General features: G+C 58.1%; 1 protein-coding gene and 1 long non-coding RNA gene across 3 annotated transcripts; one reads left to right on the forward strand and one right to left on the reverse strand.

The window, feature by feature from the left end:
- Positions 1–32: 32 nt before the first annotated feature.
- On the forward strand, positions 33–15,568 carry SH3BP5L (SH3 binding domain protein 5 like). 2 transcript variants are annotated; one of them, XM_072024894.1, is made up of 6 exons: positions 34–171; positions 2,291–2,353; positions 4,505–4,633; positions 8,140–8,301; positions 12,202–12,375; positions 13,678–15,568. In XM_072024894.1, the coding sequence occupies exons 2-6, from the start codon at positions 2,336–2,338 to the stop codon at positions 14,095–14,097; spliced, it is 903 nt and encodes a 300-aa protein (XP_071880995.1). In that variant the 5' UTR covers positions 34–171; positions 2,291–2,335; the 3' UTR covers positions 14,098–15,568. The 2 variants fall into 2 exon arrangements, with proteins under 2 accessions (XP_071880996.1, XP_071880995.1); XM_072024895.1 differs by lacking the exon at positions 8,140–8,301 and having other exon boundaries at positions 33–171.
- Positions 12,210–13,640, reverse strand: LOC139998940 (uncharacterized). The gene is made up of 2 exons (XR_011803890.1): positions 12,604–13,640; positions 12,210–12,500 (listed from the first exon to the last, which is right to left on the reverse strand). It is a non-coding gene; the product is annotated as an uncharacterized lncRNA (long non-coding RNA).
- Positions 15,569–16,368: the final 800 nt, after the last annotated feature.

The following is a 16,368-nucleotide window of genomic DNA, read 5'->3' on the forward strand; positions in this document are numbered from 1 at the left end:
GGGGGGGGCGTGGGACCCCCCCCGGGCAGGAGGGGGAGGGGGGGGGGGGGGGAGGAGGGGGGAGGGGGGGGTGGGGACCCCCCCCCTCCCGCGGCGGCGCCCCCAAAATTGGGGGGGGGGAGCGAGGAGGAGGAGGAGGAGGAGGAGGAAGAGCTGGACCCCAGGATCCAGGTGGGGGGGGGGATTTTGGGGGGATTTTGGGGGATTTTGGGTTTTTTTGGGGGGGTTGGGGGGGTTTGGGGGCATTTGGAGGGGGTTTTGGGGGGTTTTGGGGGGGATTTGGGGTTTTGGGGGGGTTTTGGGGAGAATTTGGGGGGTTTTAGGGTATTTGGGGAGGGGTTGGGGGGATTTTGGGGGGGATTTGGGGGATTTTGGGGGGATTTGGGGGTTTTTGGGGGGGTTGGGGGAATTTGGAGGGGGTTTAGGGGGGTTTTGGGGGGGGATTTGGTATTTTTGGGGGGATTTTGGGGGGGGGTTGAGGGAATTTCGGGGAATTGGGGGGTTTTGGGGGGGATTTTGGGTGTTTTTGGGGAGTTTGGGGGGATTTGGGGAGTTTTAGGGGGGATTTGGGGGGGATTTGGAGGTTTTGGGGGGCTTTGGGGCAGATTTGGGGGATTTGGGGGCAGATTTGGGGGGTTTTGGGTATTTGGGAGGGATTTGGGGGGTGTTAGGGGGGGATTTGGGGTTTTTGGGGGATTTTGTTTTTTTTGGGGGGGGTTGGGGGTGATTTGGGGAGGGGTTGGGGGGATTTTGGGGGAGATTTGGGGGATTTTGGGGCGGATTTTGGGGGATTTTGGGTTTTTTTTGGGGGGGTTGGGGGGGATTTGGGGGTTTGGGGGGCATTTGGAGGGGGTTTTGGGGGGTTTTGGGGGGGATTTGGGGTTTTTTGGGGGATTAAGGGGGGGATTTGGGGGGGTTGAGGGTTTTTTTGGGGGGGGTTTGGGGGAGATCTGGGGTTTTTGGGGGGATTTGGGGGGTTTTTTGGGGGGGTGGGGGGAATTTGGGGAATTTTAGGGGGGATTTGGGGGGGGATTTGGTATTTTTGGGGGGATTTTGGGGGGGGGTTGAGGGAATTTCGGGGAATTGGGGGGTTTTGGGGGGAATTTGGGGGATTTTGGGTGTTTTAGGGGAGGTTGGGGGGGATTTGGGGAGTTTTAGGGGGGATTTTGGGGGGGATTTGGGGGGTTGGGGGGCTTTGGGGCGGATTTGGGGGTAGATTTGGGGGTTTTTGGGTATTTGGGGGAGGTTGGGAGGGATTTTTGGGGGTGTTAGGGGGTTTTGGGGGTTTTTGGGGGGATTTGGAGGAGATTTTGGGGGGTTGGGGGGATTGGGGGGATTTGGGGGGGATTTTGGGGGGGATTTGGGATTTTGGGGGGGGATTTGGGGGGTGTTGGGGGTCCCTGGCAGGGGAATCTGGGAGGTTTTGGGGGGAATTTTGGGGTTTTGGGGGGATTTGGAGGGGTTGGGGGGATTTGGGGGGGTTAGGTGAGTTTTAGGGGGAATTTGGGGGATTTTGGGGGCTTGGGGGGGATTTGGGGGACTTTGGGGAGATTTGGGTGGATTTGGGGAGGGGTTGGGGGTTTTGGGGGGTGTTGGTGGGGATTTTGGGGGGTTTGGGGGGGAATTTGGGGTCCTTCATTGGGAATTGGGGATTTTGGGGTGGATTTTGGGGTCTGTCTCTGCGTTTTTGGGATTTTGGGGGATCCCTTGTTGCGTTTTGGGATTTGGGGGTAGATTTTTGGGGTCAATCCATGGGCGTTTGGGATTTTGGGGTTGTTTGACGACATCTTTGGGATTTTGGGGTTGTTTGACGACATTTTTGGGATTTTGGCGTTGTTTGACGACGTCTTTGGGTTTTTGGGGTTGTGCCGTTAATTTGGGGGGTTTTGGGGGGTCCTTTTTGGGGTTTTTGGGTGCATTTTGGGGTCCCCTTCCCAGGAGGAGCTGGAGCACCTTGGGGGGGGATTTGGGGGAGATTTTTGGGGTCAATCCGTGGGCGTTTGGGATTTTGGGGTTGTTTGACGACGTCTTTGGGATTTTGGGGTTGTGCCATTAATTTTGGGGGATTTTGGGGGGTCCTTTTTGTTTTTTTTTGGGTGCATTTTGGGGTCGTTTCGCAGGAGGAGCTGGAGCACCTTGGGGGGGGATTTGGGGGAGATTTTTGGGGTCAATCCCTGGGCGTTTGGGATTTTGGGTTGTTTGATGACATCTTTGGGATTTTGGGGTTGTGCCGTTAATTTTAGGGGGTCCTTTTTGGGGTTTTTGGGTGCATTTTGGGGCCGTTTCGCAGGAGGAGCTGGAGCACCTCAACCAGGCCACCGAGGAGATCAACCGCATGGAGCTGCAGCTGGACGTGAGCGCCCCAAAAACCCCAAAAAGGACCCCCCAAAATCCCCCTGGGGTCACCCCAAATCCCCTTAGGGTCGCCCCAAATCCCCCTGGGGTCACCCCAAATCCCCCTGAGGTCATCCCAAATCTTTTTGGGGTTCTCCTAACCCCTTTGGGGCCCCCACAACCCCTCTAGGGCTGTCCTAATCCCTTTTAGGGTCGCCCCAAAACCCCAAAAAGGACCCCCCAAAATCCCCCTGGGGTCACCCCAAATCCCCTTAGGGTCACCCCAAAACCCCCTGGGGTGACCCCAAAACCCCTGGGGTCCCCCCAAATCCTTTTGGGGTCACCGCTAACCCCTTTAGGGTCCTCACAACCCCTTTAGGGCCGTCCTAATCCCTTTTAGGGTCGCCCCAAAAACCCCAAAAAGGACCCCCCAAAATCCCCCTGGGGTCATCCCAAAACCCCTGGGGTCACCCCAAATCCCTTTAGGGTCACCCCAAATCCCTTTAGGGTCCCCACAACCCCTTTAGGGTCCTCTCAACCCCTTTAGGGCTGTCCTAATCCCTTTTAGGGTCGCCCCAAATCCCCCCGGGGTCACCCCAACCCCTTTTAGGGTCACCCCAAATCCCCCTGAGCCCCCCCCCGACCCTTTTAGGCCCCCCCAGCCCCTTTTAGGCCCCCCGACCCTTTTGGGATCACCCTAAATCCCCTTTTAGGGCCACCCTAAATCCTTCTGGGCTCCCCCCAGCCCCTTTAGGCTCCCCCCAACCCCTTTTAGGGTCGCTGCATCCCCCTTTTGGGGTCCCCCCCGACCCTTTTAGGACCCGCTGAGCCTTTTGGGGTCCCCCCGAGCCTTTTGGGGTCCTCCAGCCCCTTTTAGGGTCACCCTAAATCCCCCTTGGACCACCTTTAGGGCCCCCTAACCCTTTTAGGGCCACCCTAAATCCCCCTGGGCTCCCTTTGGGCTCCCCCCAGCCCCTTTTAGGACCCCCTAACCCCTTTTAGAGTCCCCCCAGCCCATTTAGGACCCCCCCCGAACCTTTTGGGGTCCCCCAACCCTTTTGGGGTCCCCCCGACCCTTTTGGGATCACCCTAAATCCCGCTGGGCTCCCCCCAACCCCTTTTAGGGTCATCCTAAATCCCCCTGAGCCCCCCCCAGCCCCTTTTAGGACCCCTAACCCCCTTTAGGGCCCACCAACCCCTTTTAGGGTCATCCTAAATCTCTCTGGGATCACCCCAACCCCCTTTAGGGCCCCCCAACCCCTTTTAGGGTCACCCTAAATCTATCTGGGCTCCCTCTAGCCCCTTTTAGGCCCCCCCAGCCCCTTTTAGGACCCCGTAACCCCTTTAGGATCACCCTAAATCCCCCTGGGCTCCTCCTGGGCTCCCCTCAGCCCCTTTTGGGGTCCCCTCAGCCCCTTTTGGTGTCCCCCAGCCCCTTTGGGGTCCCTCCAACCCTTTTGGGATCACCCTAAATCCCCCTTTAGGGTCACCCTAAATCCCCCTGGGATCACTCTAACCACCTTTAGGGTTGCCTAACCCCTTTAGGATCACCCTAAATCCCCCTGGGCTCCTCCTGGGCTCCCCCAGCCCCTTTTGGGGTCCCCCCGACCCTTTTGGGGTCCCCCTGACCCTTTTGGGATCACCCTAAATCCCGTTTTAGTGTCACCCTAAATCCTTCTGGGCTCCCCCCCACCCCTTTTAGGACCCCGTAACCCCTTTAGGATCACCCTAAATCCCCCTGGGCTCCTCCTGGGCTCCCCTCAGCCCCTTTTGGGGTCCCCTCAGCCCCTTTTGGTGTCCCCCAGCCCCTTTGGGGTCCCTCCAACCCTTTTGGGATCACCCTAAATCCCCTTTTAGGGCCACCCTAAATCCTTCTGGGCTCCCCCCAACCCCTTTTAGGGTCCCCGTGTCCCCCTTTAGAGTTCCTCCAACCCCTTTTAGAGTCCCCCCGACCCTTTTGGGGTCCCTCCAACCCTTTTGGGATCACCCTAAATCCCCCTTTAGGGTCACCCTAAATCCCCCTGGGATCACTCTAACCACCTTTAGGGTCGCCTAACCCCTTTAGGATCACCCTAAATCCCTCTGGGCTCCTCCTGGGCTACCCCTGACCCTTTTGGGGTCTCCCCGACCTTTTTGGGGTCCCCGTGACCCTTTTGGGGCCGCCCCGCAGGCCGCGCGCACGGCGTACCGCCGCATCCTGTCGGAGTCGGCGCGGCGCCTCAACGCGCAGGGCTCGGAGCTGGGCGCCTGCATCGAGAAGGCTCGGCCCTATTACGAGGCGCGGCGCCTGGCCAAGGAGGTACGGGGCCCAAGGGACACCCCAGAAGGTTTTGGGGTCGGGTCGGGGGGGTTCGGGGTCAGTTGGTACGGTAGGGTGGGGTTTTGGGGTCAATAGACGCAATAAGTTGGGGTTTTGGGGTCAACTGGAATCATAACTTAGGGTTTTGGGGTCAATAGGAACAATAGGATGGGGTTTTGGGGTCAACTGGGACTTTAGGATGGGGTTTTAGGGTCAACCGGGACTGTAGGTTGGGGTTTTGGGGTCAACTGGTGCCATGGAGTAGGGTTTTGGGGTCAACTGGTGACATAGGATGGGGTTTTGGGGTCAACTGGTGACATAGGATGGGGTTTTGGGGTCAACCGGGACTGTAGGATGGGGTTTTGGGGTCAACTGGTGCCATGGGATGGGGTTTTGGGGTCAACTGGTGCCATGGAGTAGGGTTTTGGGGTCAACTGGAATCATAACTTAGGGTTTTGGGGTCAACTGGTGCCATAGGATGGGGTTTTGGGGTCAACTGGGATTTTAGGATGGGGTTTTGGGGTCAACTGGGATTTTAGGATGGGGTTTTGGGGTCAACTGGTGCCATGGAGTAGGGTTTTGGGGTCAACCGGCATTGCGGGATGGGGTTTTGGGGTCAATAGGCGTAATAGGATGGGGTTTTGGGGTCGTGTCGGGGGGGTTTGGGGGTCAGCCGGGGCCGTAGGGTGGGGTTTTGGGGTCATTGGACACAATAAGTTGGGGTTTTGGGGTCATTTGACATAATAAGTTGGGGTTTTGGGGTCAACTGGGACTTTAGGATAGGGTTTTGGGGTCAACTGGAATCATAACCTAGGGTTTTGGGGTCAACTGGTGCTAATGGATGGGGTTTTGGGGTCAACTGGTATCATAACTTAGGGTTTTGGGGTCAACTGGCACAATAGGATGGGGTTTTGGGGTCAATAGACGCAATAAGTTGGGGTTTTGGGGTCAACTGGTGCCATAGGGTGGGGTTTTGGGGTCAACTAGCGTTGTGGGATGGGGTTTTAGGGTCAACAGGAGCCATAGGATGGGGTTTTGGGGTCAACTGGTATCATAACTTAGGGTTTTGGGGTCAACTGGTGCTAAAGGATGGGGTTTTGGGGTCAACTGGTGTTATGGGATGGAGTTTTGGGGTCAACTGGTATCATAGGTTGGAATTTTGGGGTCAACTGGTGACATAGGATGGGGTTTTGGGGTCAACCAGGGTCATAGGATGGGGTTTTGGGGTCATTTGACACAATAAGTTGGGGTTTTGCGGTCAATTGGTGCCATAAGATGGGGTTTTGGGGTCAACCGGCGCCGTAGGGTGTGGTTTTGGGGTCTATAGACACAATAGGATGGGGTTTGGGGGTCAACTAGGGCTGTAGGATGGGGTTTGGGGTCAATGGGTGCCATTGGATGGGGTTTTGGGGTCAACCAGCACCATATTGTTGGGTTTTGGGGTCAACAGATACTGTGGGATGGGGTTTTGGAGTCAACTGGTATCATAGGTTGGGGTTTTGGGGTCAACCGGTATTGTAGGATGGGGTTTTGGGGTCGTTCGACTCAATAAGTTGGGGTTTTGGGGTCAACTGGGACTTTAGGATGGGGTTTTAGGGTCAACCGGGACTGTAGGATGGGGTTTTGGGGTCAACTGGCGCTGTGGGATGGGGTTTTGGGGTCAACTGGTGCCATGGAGTAGGGTTTTGGGGTCAACTGGTGCCATGGAGTAGGGTTTTGGGGTCAACTGGTGACATAGGATGGGGTTTTGGGGTCAACTGGAATCATAACTTAGGGTTTTGGGGTCAACTGGTGCCATAGAATGGGGTTTTGGGGTCAACCAGGGCTGTAGGATGGGGTTTTGGGGTCAACTGGTATCATAACTTAGGGTTTGGGGGTCAACTGGTGCCATAGGATGGGGTTTTGGGGTCAACTGGGATTTTAGGATGGGGTTTTGGGGTCAACTGGCGCCATAGGATGGGGTTTTGGGGTCAACTGGGATTTTAGGATGGGGTTTTGGGGTCAACTGGCGCCATAGGATGGGGTTTTGGGGTCAACTGGGATTTTAGGATGGGGTTTTGGGGTCAACTGGTGCCATAGGATGGGGTTTTGGGGTCAACTGCTGCTGTAGGATGGGGTTTTGGGGTCAATCGGCACAATAGGATGGGGTTTTGGGGTCAATTGGTGCTGTAGGGTGGGGTTTTGGGGTCAACAGGAGCCATGGGATGGGGTTTTGGGGTCATTTGACACAATAAGTTGGGGTTTTGGGGTCAACTGGAATCATAACTTAGGGTTTTGGGGTCAACTGGCACAATAGGATGGGGTTTTGCGGTCAACTGGCCCCATAGGGTGGGGTTTTGGGGTCAACTGGTGACGTAGGGTGGGGTTTTGGGGTCATTTGACACAATAAGTTGGGGTTTTGGGGTCCCCCCCAAAATTTTGGCCTCCCACCCCCAATCCAACTCCCATCTTCTCCATTCATTTTCCTCCACCCTCTCCCCTCCCTTCCCCTTTTTTCCAATTTTTGGGGTGAATTCTTGCTTTTTTGGGTCCCATCTCACTTTTTGGGTTAAATTCTGGCGTTTTTGGGTCCGGCAGGCGCAGCAGGAGACGCAGCGGGCGGCGCTGTGCTACGAGCGGGCGGTGGGACCCCCCCACCACCCCATGAACCTTTGGGGTCCCACCTCAATTTTTGGGTTAAATCTTTGCGTTTTCGGGGTCCTGCCTCAATTTTTGGGGTAAATCTGTGGGTTTTAGGGTCCCACCTCCACCCCAATGAGATTTTGGGACCCCACCACCACCCCATGAACCTTTGGGATCCCACCACAACCACACAAAGTTTTGGGATCCCATCTCCACCCCAATGACGTTTTGGGGCCCCGCCTCAATTTTTGGGGTGAATTCTTGCGTTTTCGGGCCCCGCCTCAATTTTTGGGGTAAATCTGCGGGTTTTAGGGTCCCACCTCCACCCCAATGACATTTTAGGACCCAGTCACCCCCTCATGAACCTTTGGGATCCCACCACCACCCCATGAACCTTTGGGGTCCCACCTCCACCCCAATGACATTTTGGGACCCCACCACCACCCCAATGACATTTTGGGGCCCCACCTCAATTTTTGGGGTAAATCTGCGGGTTTTAGGGTCCCACCTCCACCCCAATGAGATTTTGGGACCCCACCACCACCCCATGAACCTTTGGGATCCCACCACAACCCCACAAAGTTTTGGGACCCCACCACCACCCCATGAACCTTTGGGGTCTCACCTCCACCCCAATGACATTTTGGGGCCCCGCCTCAATTTTTGGGGTAAATCTGTGGGTTTTAGGGTCCCACCTCCACCCCAATGACACTTTGGGACCCCACCACCACCAGATGAAGTTTTGGGGTCCCACCACCCCAATACGACTCCAGCCTCCCCCCTGCTTCCCTTTTAACCCCAATTTCCTCCACCCTCTCCGCTCCCCTCTCCTCCTCCCCCATCTCAATTTTTGGGTTAAATTCTGGCGTTTTTGGGTCCGGCAGGCGCAGCAGGAGACGCAGCGGGCGGCGCTGCGCTACGAGCGGGCGGTGGGCACGCACGGGGCGGCGCGCGAGATGGTGCTGGTGGCCGAGCAGGGGCTGCTGGCAGCCAAAAACCGCCTCGACCCCACCTGGCAGGAGATGCTCAACCACGCCACCCGAAAGGTTTTGGGGTCGGGGGGGAGGATTTGGGGTCGGTTTTGGGGTCGGGGGGTTTTGGGGTGGAGATTTGGGGTGAGAAAGGTTTTGGGGTGGAGGTTGGTTTGGAGTGGAGGAGGTCTTGGGGTGGAGGTCTTGGAATGGAGGTCTTGGGGGTCTTGGGGTGGAGGTTTTGGGGTCGGGGCGGAGGTTTTGGGGTCAGGGGGGGAGGTTTTGGGGTCAGGGGGTTTTGGGGTGGAGGTTTTGGGGTTGGTGAGGTTTTGGGGTGGAGGTTTTGGGGTAGGAGGTTTGGGGTGTGTGGGGCTGCTGGCAGCCAAAAACCGCCTCGACCCCACCTGGCAGGAGATGCTCAACCACGCCACCCGAAAGGTTTTGGGGTCGGGGGGGAGCTTTTGGGGTTGGTTTTGGGGTCAGGGGGGTTTTGGGGTGGAGATTTGGGGTGAGAAAGGTTTTGGGGTGGAGGTTGGTTTGGAGTGGAGGAGGTCTTGGGGTGGAGGTCTTGGGGGTCTTGGGTTGGAGGTTTTGGGGTTGGGGGTGGGGGTTTTGGGGTCAGGGGGGGAGGTTTTGGGGTCGGGGGGTCTTGGGGTGGAGGTTTTGGGGTGGGAGGTTTGGGGTGTGTGGGGCTGTTGGCCGCCAAAAACCGCCTCGACCCCACCTGGCAGGAGATGCTCAACCACGCCACCCGAAAGGTTTTGGGGGCGGGGGGGAGGATTTGGGGTCGGTTTTGGGGTCGGGGGGGTTTTGGGGTGGAGATTTGGGGTGGAGGTTTTGGGGTGAGAAAGGTTTTGGGGTGGAGGTTGGATAGGGATGGAGGTCTTGGAATGGAGGTCATGGGGGTCTTGGGGTGGAGGTTTTGGGGTCAGGGGTGGAGGTTTTGGGGTCGGGGAGGTTCTGGGGTGGAGGTTTTGGGGTCGGGGAGGTTTTGGGGTGGAGGTTTTGGGGTAGGAGGTTTGGGGTGTGTGGGGCTGTTGGCCGCCAAAAACCGCCTCGACCCCACCTGGCAGGAGATGCTCAACCACGCCACCCGAAAGGTTTTGGGGGCGGGGGGGAGGATTTGGGGTCGGTTTTGGGGTCGGGGGGGTTTTGGGGTGGAGATTTGGGGTGAGAAAGGTTTTGGGGTGGAGGTTGGTTTGGAGTGGAGGAGGTCTTGGGGTGGAGGTCTTGGGATGGAGGTCTTGGGGGTTTGGGGTGGAGGTTTTGGGGTCAGGGTGGAGGTTTTGGGGTTGGGGAGGTTTTGGGGTGGAGATTTGGGGTGGAGGTTTGGGGTCAGGGGGTTTTGGGGTGGAGGTTTGGGGGTGGGAGGTTTGGGGTGTGTGGGGCTGCTGGCAGCCAAAAACCGCCTCGACCCCACCTGGCAGGAGATGCTCAACCACGCCACCCGAAAGGTTTTGGGGTCGGGGGGGAGGATTTGGGGTCGGTTTTGGGGTCAGGGGGGTTTTGGGGTGGAGATTTGGGGTGAGAAAGGTTTTGGGGTGGAGGTTGGTTTGGAGTGGAGGAGGTCTTGGGGTGGAGGTCTTGGAATGGAGGTCATGGGGGTTTTGGGGTGGAGGTTTTGGGGTCAGGGTGGAGGTTTTGGGGTCAGGGGGGAGGTTTTGGGGTCGGGGGGGTTTTGGGGTCAGGGGTGGAGGTTTTGGGGTCGGGGGGTTTTGCGGTGGAGATTTGGGGTGGAGGTTGTGGGGTAGAGGTTGATTTGGGGTTGAGGAGGTCTTGGGATGGAGGTCTTGGGGGTCTTGGGTTGGAGGTTTTGGGGTTGGGGTGGAGGTTTTGGGGTCAGGGGTGGAGGTTTTGGGGTCAGGGGGTTTTGGGGTGGAGGTTTTGGGGTTGGTGAGGTTTTGGGGTGGAGGTTTTGGGGTAGGAGGTTTGGGGTGTGTGGGGCTGCTGGCAGCCAAAAACCGCCTCGACCCCACCTGGCAGGAGATGCTCAACCACGCCACCCGAAAGGTTTTGGGGTCGGGGGGGAGGATTTGGGGTCGGTTTTGGGGTCGGGGGGGTTTTGGGGTGGAGATTTGGGGTGAGAAAGGTTTTGGGGTGGAGGTTGGTTTGGAGTGGAGGAGGTCTTGGGGTGGAGGTCTTGGAATGGAGGTCATGGGGGTCTTGGGGTGGAGGTTTTGGGGTCAGGGGGGGAGGTTTTGGGGTCGGGGGGGTTTTGGGGTCAGGGGTGGAGGTTTTGGGGTCGGGGGGTTTTGCGGTGGAGATTTGGGGTGGAGGTTGTGGGGTAGAGGTTGATTTGGGGTTGAGGAGGTCTTGGGATGGAGGTCTTGGGGGTCTTGGGGTGGAGGTTTTGGGGTTGGGGTGGAGGTTTTGGGGTCAGGGGGGGAGGTTTTGGGGTCGGGGAGGTTTTGGGGTTGGGGTTTGGGGTGGAGGTCTTGGAATGGGGTCTTGGGGTTGGGGATGTTTTGGGATGGAGGTCTTGGGGTGGAGGTCTTGGAATGGAGGTCATGGGGGTCTTGGGGTGGAGGTTTTGGGGTCGGGGAGGTTTTGGGGTGGAGGTTTTGGGGTTGGGGAGGTTTTGGGGTAGAGGTTGATTTGGGGTGGAGGTTGGATAGGGACGAAGGAGGTCTTGGGGTGGGGAAGGTCTTGGGGCCATTTCGAGGCCGTTTTGGGGCCATTTCGAGGCCGTTTTGGGGCCATTTCGAGGCCGTTTTGGGGCCGTTTTTGAGGCCATTTCGAGGCCATTTTTGGTGCCATTTTGGGGCTGTTTCAAGGCCATTCTGCGGCCATTTTTGAGGCCATTTTGGGGCCGTTTTCGGGACCGTTTTTGAGGCCGTTTTTGAGGCCATTTCGGGGCCGTTTTCGAGACCATTTCGAGGCCATTTTGAGGCCGTTTTTGAGGCCGTTTCAGGGCCGTTTTCGAGGCCATTTTGAGGCCGTTTCGAGGCCATTTCATGGCCGTTTCGAGGCCATTTTGGGGCCGTTTCAAGGCTGTTTTCGGGGCTGTTTTGAGGCCATTTGGAGGCCGTTTCGGGGCCGTTTGGAGGTCGTTTTGGGGATGCAGTGGCCATTTCGAGGCCATTTTGGGGCCGTTTTCGAGGCTGTTTCGGGGCCATTTTCGAGGCCATTTCAGGGCCGTTTTTGAGTCTGTTTCGAGGCCATTTTGGGGCTGTTTCGAGGCCGTTTTCAAGGCCATTTCAGGGCCTTTTCAGGGCCATTTTCAAGGCTGTTTTGGGGCCATTTTCGAGGCCATTTTGAGGCCGTTTCAAGGCCATTTCGAGGCCGTTTTTGAGGCCGTTTTGAGGCCATTTTGGGGCTGTTTCAAGGCTGTTTTCGGGTCTTTTTTGTGGCCATTTGGAGGCTGTTTCGGGGCTGTCTCGAGGCCATTTCAAGTCCGTTTCGAGGCTGTTTTGGGGATGCAGTGGCCATTTTGAGGCCGTTTTTGAGGCCGTTTGAGGCCGTTTCAAGGCCTTTTGGAGGCCATTTTGGGGCCGTTTTCGAGGCTGTTTCAAGGCCGTTTCGGGGCCATTTCGGGGCCATTTTGAGGCCGTTTCGAGGCTGTTTTGTGGCCGTTTTGAGGCCGTTTTGGGGATGCAGTGGCCATTTTGAGGCTGTTTTTGAGGCCGTTTGAGGCTGTTTCAAGGCCTTTTGGAGGCCATTTCGAGGCCATTTTAGGGCTGTTTTCGAGGCCATTTTGAGGCCATTTTGGGGCCGTTTTCGAGGTCGTTTCGAGGCCATTTCAGGGCCATTTTTGGGGCCATTTTGGGGCCGTTTCGAGGCCGTTTTGCGGCCGTTTTGAGGCCGTTTTGGGGATGCAGTGGCCATTTTGAGGCCGTCTGAGGCCGTTTTCGAGGCCGTTTTCAAGGCCATTTCAGGGCCGTTTCAGGGCCATTTTGGAGCCATTTTCGGGGCCATTTCAGGGCTGTTTCGAGGCCATTTTGGGGCCGTTTTCGAGGCCGTTTCCCCCCCCCGCAGGTGAACGAGGCGGAGGAGGAGCGGCAGCGCAGCGAGCGGGAGCACCAGCGGGTGACGCGGCTGTGCCAGGAGGCCGAGGCGCGGGTGCAGGCGCTGCAGAAGGCCCTGCGCCGCGCCATCCTCAAGAGCAAGCCCTACTTCGAGCTCAAGGCCCACTTCAACCAGATCCTCGAGGTCCGGGGGCCTCCGCGGGCCTTCCTCCCCCTCCTCTTCCTCCTCCATCCTCCTCCTCGTCCTCCTTGTCCTCCTCCTCCTCCTCCTCCTCCTTTCGGTGTCCTCCTCTTCCTCCCCTTGGTGGCCTCTTCCTCCCCTTGTTGGCCTCCTCCTCTCCTTGGTGGCCTCCATCTCCCCGTGGCCTCCTCCTCCTCCTCCTCCTCTCAGTGTCCTCCTCTTCCTTGTGGCCTCCTCCTCTCCTTGGTGGCCTTCATCTCCCTGTGGCCTCCTCCTCCTCCTTGTGGCCTCCTTCTTCTTCTCCACATGGCCTCCTCCTCCCCGTAGCCTCCTCTTCCTCCTCTCCATGGCCTCCTCCTCCATCTCCCCTCAGCCTCCTCCTCCTCCTCTCCTCCTCCTCCTCCTTCTCCCTGTGGCCTCCTCTTCCTCCCCATGGCCTCCACCATCTCCCTTCAGCCTCTTCCTCCTCCCTGTGGCCTCCTCCTCCTTATGGCCTCCTCTTCCTCCTCCTCCTCCCCGTGGCCTCCTCCATCTCCCCTCCTCCTCCTCCTCCTCCTCTCCTTGGCCTCCTTCTCCCTATGGCCTCTTCTTCCTCCCCATGGCCTCCTTCTTCATCTCCCTTCAGCCTCCTCCTCCCCTTGGCCTCCTCCTTCTCCCTTTAGCCTCCTCCTCCCTGTAGCCTCCACCATCTCCCCTCCTCCTTCTCCTCCTTGTGGCCTCCTCCTTCTCCCCATGGCCTCCTCCTCCTCTCCTCGGCCTTCTCTCCTCCTTCTCCTCCTCCTCTTCCTCCTCCTTCTCCCCATGGCCTCCTCCTCCGTCTCCCCTCACTGGCCTCCTTCTCCCTTTGGCCTCCTCCATCTCCTCTCCTCCTCCTCTCCTCCTCCTCCTCCTCCTCATGGCCTCCTCCATCTCCCCTCCTCCTCCTCCTCCTCCCAATGGCCTCCATCTCCCCTCGCTGGCCTCCTTCTCCCTTCAGCCTCCTCCTTCTCCCTTTGGCCTCCTCCATCTCCTCTCCTCCTCCTCTCCTCCTCCTCCTCCTCCTCATGGCCTCCTCCATCTCCCCTCCTCCTCCTCCTCCCAATGGCCTCCATCTCCCCTCGCTGGCCTCCTTCTCCCTTTGGCCTCCTCCTTCTCCCTTTGGCCTCCTCCATCTCCTCTCCTCCTCCTCTCCTCCTCCTCCTCTTCCTCATGGCCTCCTCCATCTCCCCCCATCCTCCTCCCCCTTCCCCAAACCCTCCGACAACCTCCCCCCGCGGTCCCCACCGCCCCGGCCTCCCTCTCCCTCCCTCTCCCTGTCCTCCCCAGGAGCACAAGGCGGCGGTGACGGCGCTGGAGGCCCGGGTGGCGCGGGCCAAGACCCGCTACGCCGTGGCCCTGCGCAACCTGGAGCAGATCAGCGAGCAGATCCACGCCCGCCGCCTCCAACGCCTCGGCCTCCGCCGGGCCTCCCCAGTCGGGGCGGAGGAGGAAGAAACTGGGGAGACTGGGGAGGCCGGGGAGGCCGCCGGGGGGTTGCTGGGGGCCGAAGGACCCCCGCCGGACGCCCTCTCGGTGCTCAGCCTCCAAACCATCGCCTCCGACCTGCAGAAATTCGACTCGGTGGAGCACCTCCTCGGCCTCTCCGACGCCGCCAGCCTCAACAGCGGGGAGGCCGGGGGGCAGGCGGGGGGAGGCCGCCGGGGGGGACGGGGCCTCTCCAGGCACCACCGCAGCGTCAGCCTCTAGGCCCCGCCGGAGGCCTCCTCTTCCTCCTCTTCCTCCTCCGGGTGGACACGCGAGGCTGTTGGGCTCGTAGGGTGGAGGCCGGAGCCTCCTCTTCCTCCTCCAGCCTCCTCTTCCTCCTCATCCTCATCCTCATGGACACAGGAGGCCATCGTGCCCAGGAGGTAGAGGCCGGAGCCTCCTCTTCCTCCTCTTCCTCCTCCAGATGGATCGAGGAGGCCGTCATGCTCACGGGGTAGAGGCCGGAGCCTCCTCTTCCTCCTCCTCCTCCCCATGGATTGAGGAGGCCGTCATGGTTGTGGGGTAGAGACCGGAGCCTCTTCTTCTTCCTCCAGCCTCCTCTTCCTCCTCTTCCTCCTCTTCCTCCTCCGGATGGACACAGGAGGCCATCGGGCTCATGGGGTGGAGGCCGGAGCCTCCTCTTCCTCCTCCAGCCTCCTCCTCCTCTTCCTCCTCCCCATGGATCGAGGAGGCCGTCGTGCTTGTGGGGTAGAGGCTGGAGCCTCTTCTTCCTCCTCCAGCCTCCTCTTCCTCCTCTTCCTCCTCCGGGTGGACACGCGAGGCTGTTGGGCTCGTGGGGTGGAGGCCGGAGCCTCCTCTTCCTCCTCCAGCCTCCTCCTCCTCTTCCTCCTCCCCATGGATCGAGGAGGCCGTCGTGCTTGTGGGGTAGAGGCTGGAGCCTCCTCTTCCTCCTCCAGCCTCCTCTTCCTCCTCTTCCTCATCCTCATGGACACAGGAGGCCGTCGTGCCCAGGAGGTGGAGGCCGGAGCCTCCTCTTCGTCCTCCTCCAGCCTCCTCTTCCTCCTCCCCATGGATAGAGGAGGCCGTCGTGCTTGTGGGGTAGAGGCTGGAGCCTCCTCTTCCTCCTTCTTCAGCCTCTTCTTGCCTCCTCTTCCTCCTCCGGATGGACACACGAGGCCGTCGTGCTCACGAAGTGGAGGCCGGAGCCTCCTCTTCCTCCTCCAGCCTCCTCTTCCTCCTCTTCCTCCTCTAGATGGACACAGGAGGCCATTGTGCCCAGGAGGTAGAGGCCGGAGCCTCCTCTTCTTCCTCCTCCAGCCTCCTCCTCCTCTTCCTCCTCCCCATGGATCGAGGAGGCCATCGTGCTCGTGGGGTAGAGGCCGGAGCCTCCCCGGAAGCCAAAAATGGGGCAAAACCCCCCAAAAAATTAAGGAGGCAGCAGGCGGAGGCCCGAGCCTCCACCCCGCGGCGGCGATGAGAACCGCGCCGGTTCGAGCGGCCCCGGGGGCTCCCCAACCCCCCCCACCCCCAAAATTTTATTTTATTTTAATTTTTGGGGGGTCCCCAGGGGGGCTGCGACCCCCCCTCGGCACGAGGAGCCCCCCCCCGGGGTGGATTTTGGGGCGTTTTCTGGGGTTTTCGGCCGTGGAGGGAATCGTTCCGCTCCAGAGTGAACGCCCCCCCCCTGGATCACAGGATGATAAATTAAATAAAAATTAATATTAGTAATTAACGGATTTGTCCAAAATTTGCCTTTTCTTCCCAATTTCACCCTCCTGAATCCCTCTTTTTGCTTTCCCAAACCCATTTTTTCTTAAATCCTCGCTTTTTGCCCATTTTGTCCTTTTTTTTCTTAACAGGTGCTGCTTTCAGCAGCCTCTCGCCTCCCTGAGCAGCGTTTTGGGGTGAAATCAGGTGAATTCAGGCCATTTGGGGCTGGTTTGCAGCAAAACGGGAAAATGAAGCGAGGGCTCGCCCGTAAATTTTTACATTTAGTTAAAAATTAACAATCTGTGTTAATTTTTATAATTTTTATAATTTTGGCTGTTTCCGCACTGGCTCGCCCACCCCCCAACTGATTTTTGGGTGAAAACGTGGGGATTTTCCCATTTACTAAAGCAGTGAGGCCCTGAACCCTTGGGACCATGAAAAATAACAAAACAAAACAACAAAAAAACACACTAAAATGACCCAAATTACCTAACCCCCCTTAAAAACCCAAATGAGCACTTTTTGTCCCCAAATCCCCGTTTTTCTCCCCAAAATGAGGCAGGCAGCACTTAGCTAGGCTCTAGTTTATTTCTACTGACGGGAGGAGCGCAGTGACATGGACAAAAGCTTAAAATACCCAAATTTCCCCCCAAAAAAGCAGTGGCCGCTGGGGACGGCGCCTGGCGGCTCTGATTTTGGGCTTTTTTCACCCAAAAAACGCCTTCTGTTTCCCATTTCTTTTTTGTCATCTTTCACTTTTTTTTTTTTTGCGTTATTCTCGGGTTTTCTGCTTTCCATTTTCCATCAACGGTCTCGAAACTT

This window comes from Anas platyrhynchos, chromosome 17 (genome assembly GCF_047663525.1).
Source record: "Anas platyrhynchos isolate ZD024472 breed Pekin duck chromosome 17, IASCAAS_PekinDuck_T2T, whole genome shotgun sequence".
Taxonomy (NCBI): Eukaryota; Metazoa; Chordata; class Aves; order Anseriformes; family Anatidae; genus Anas; species Anas platyrhynchos.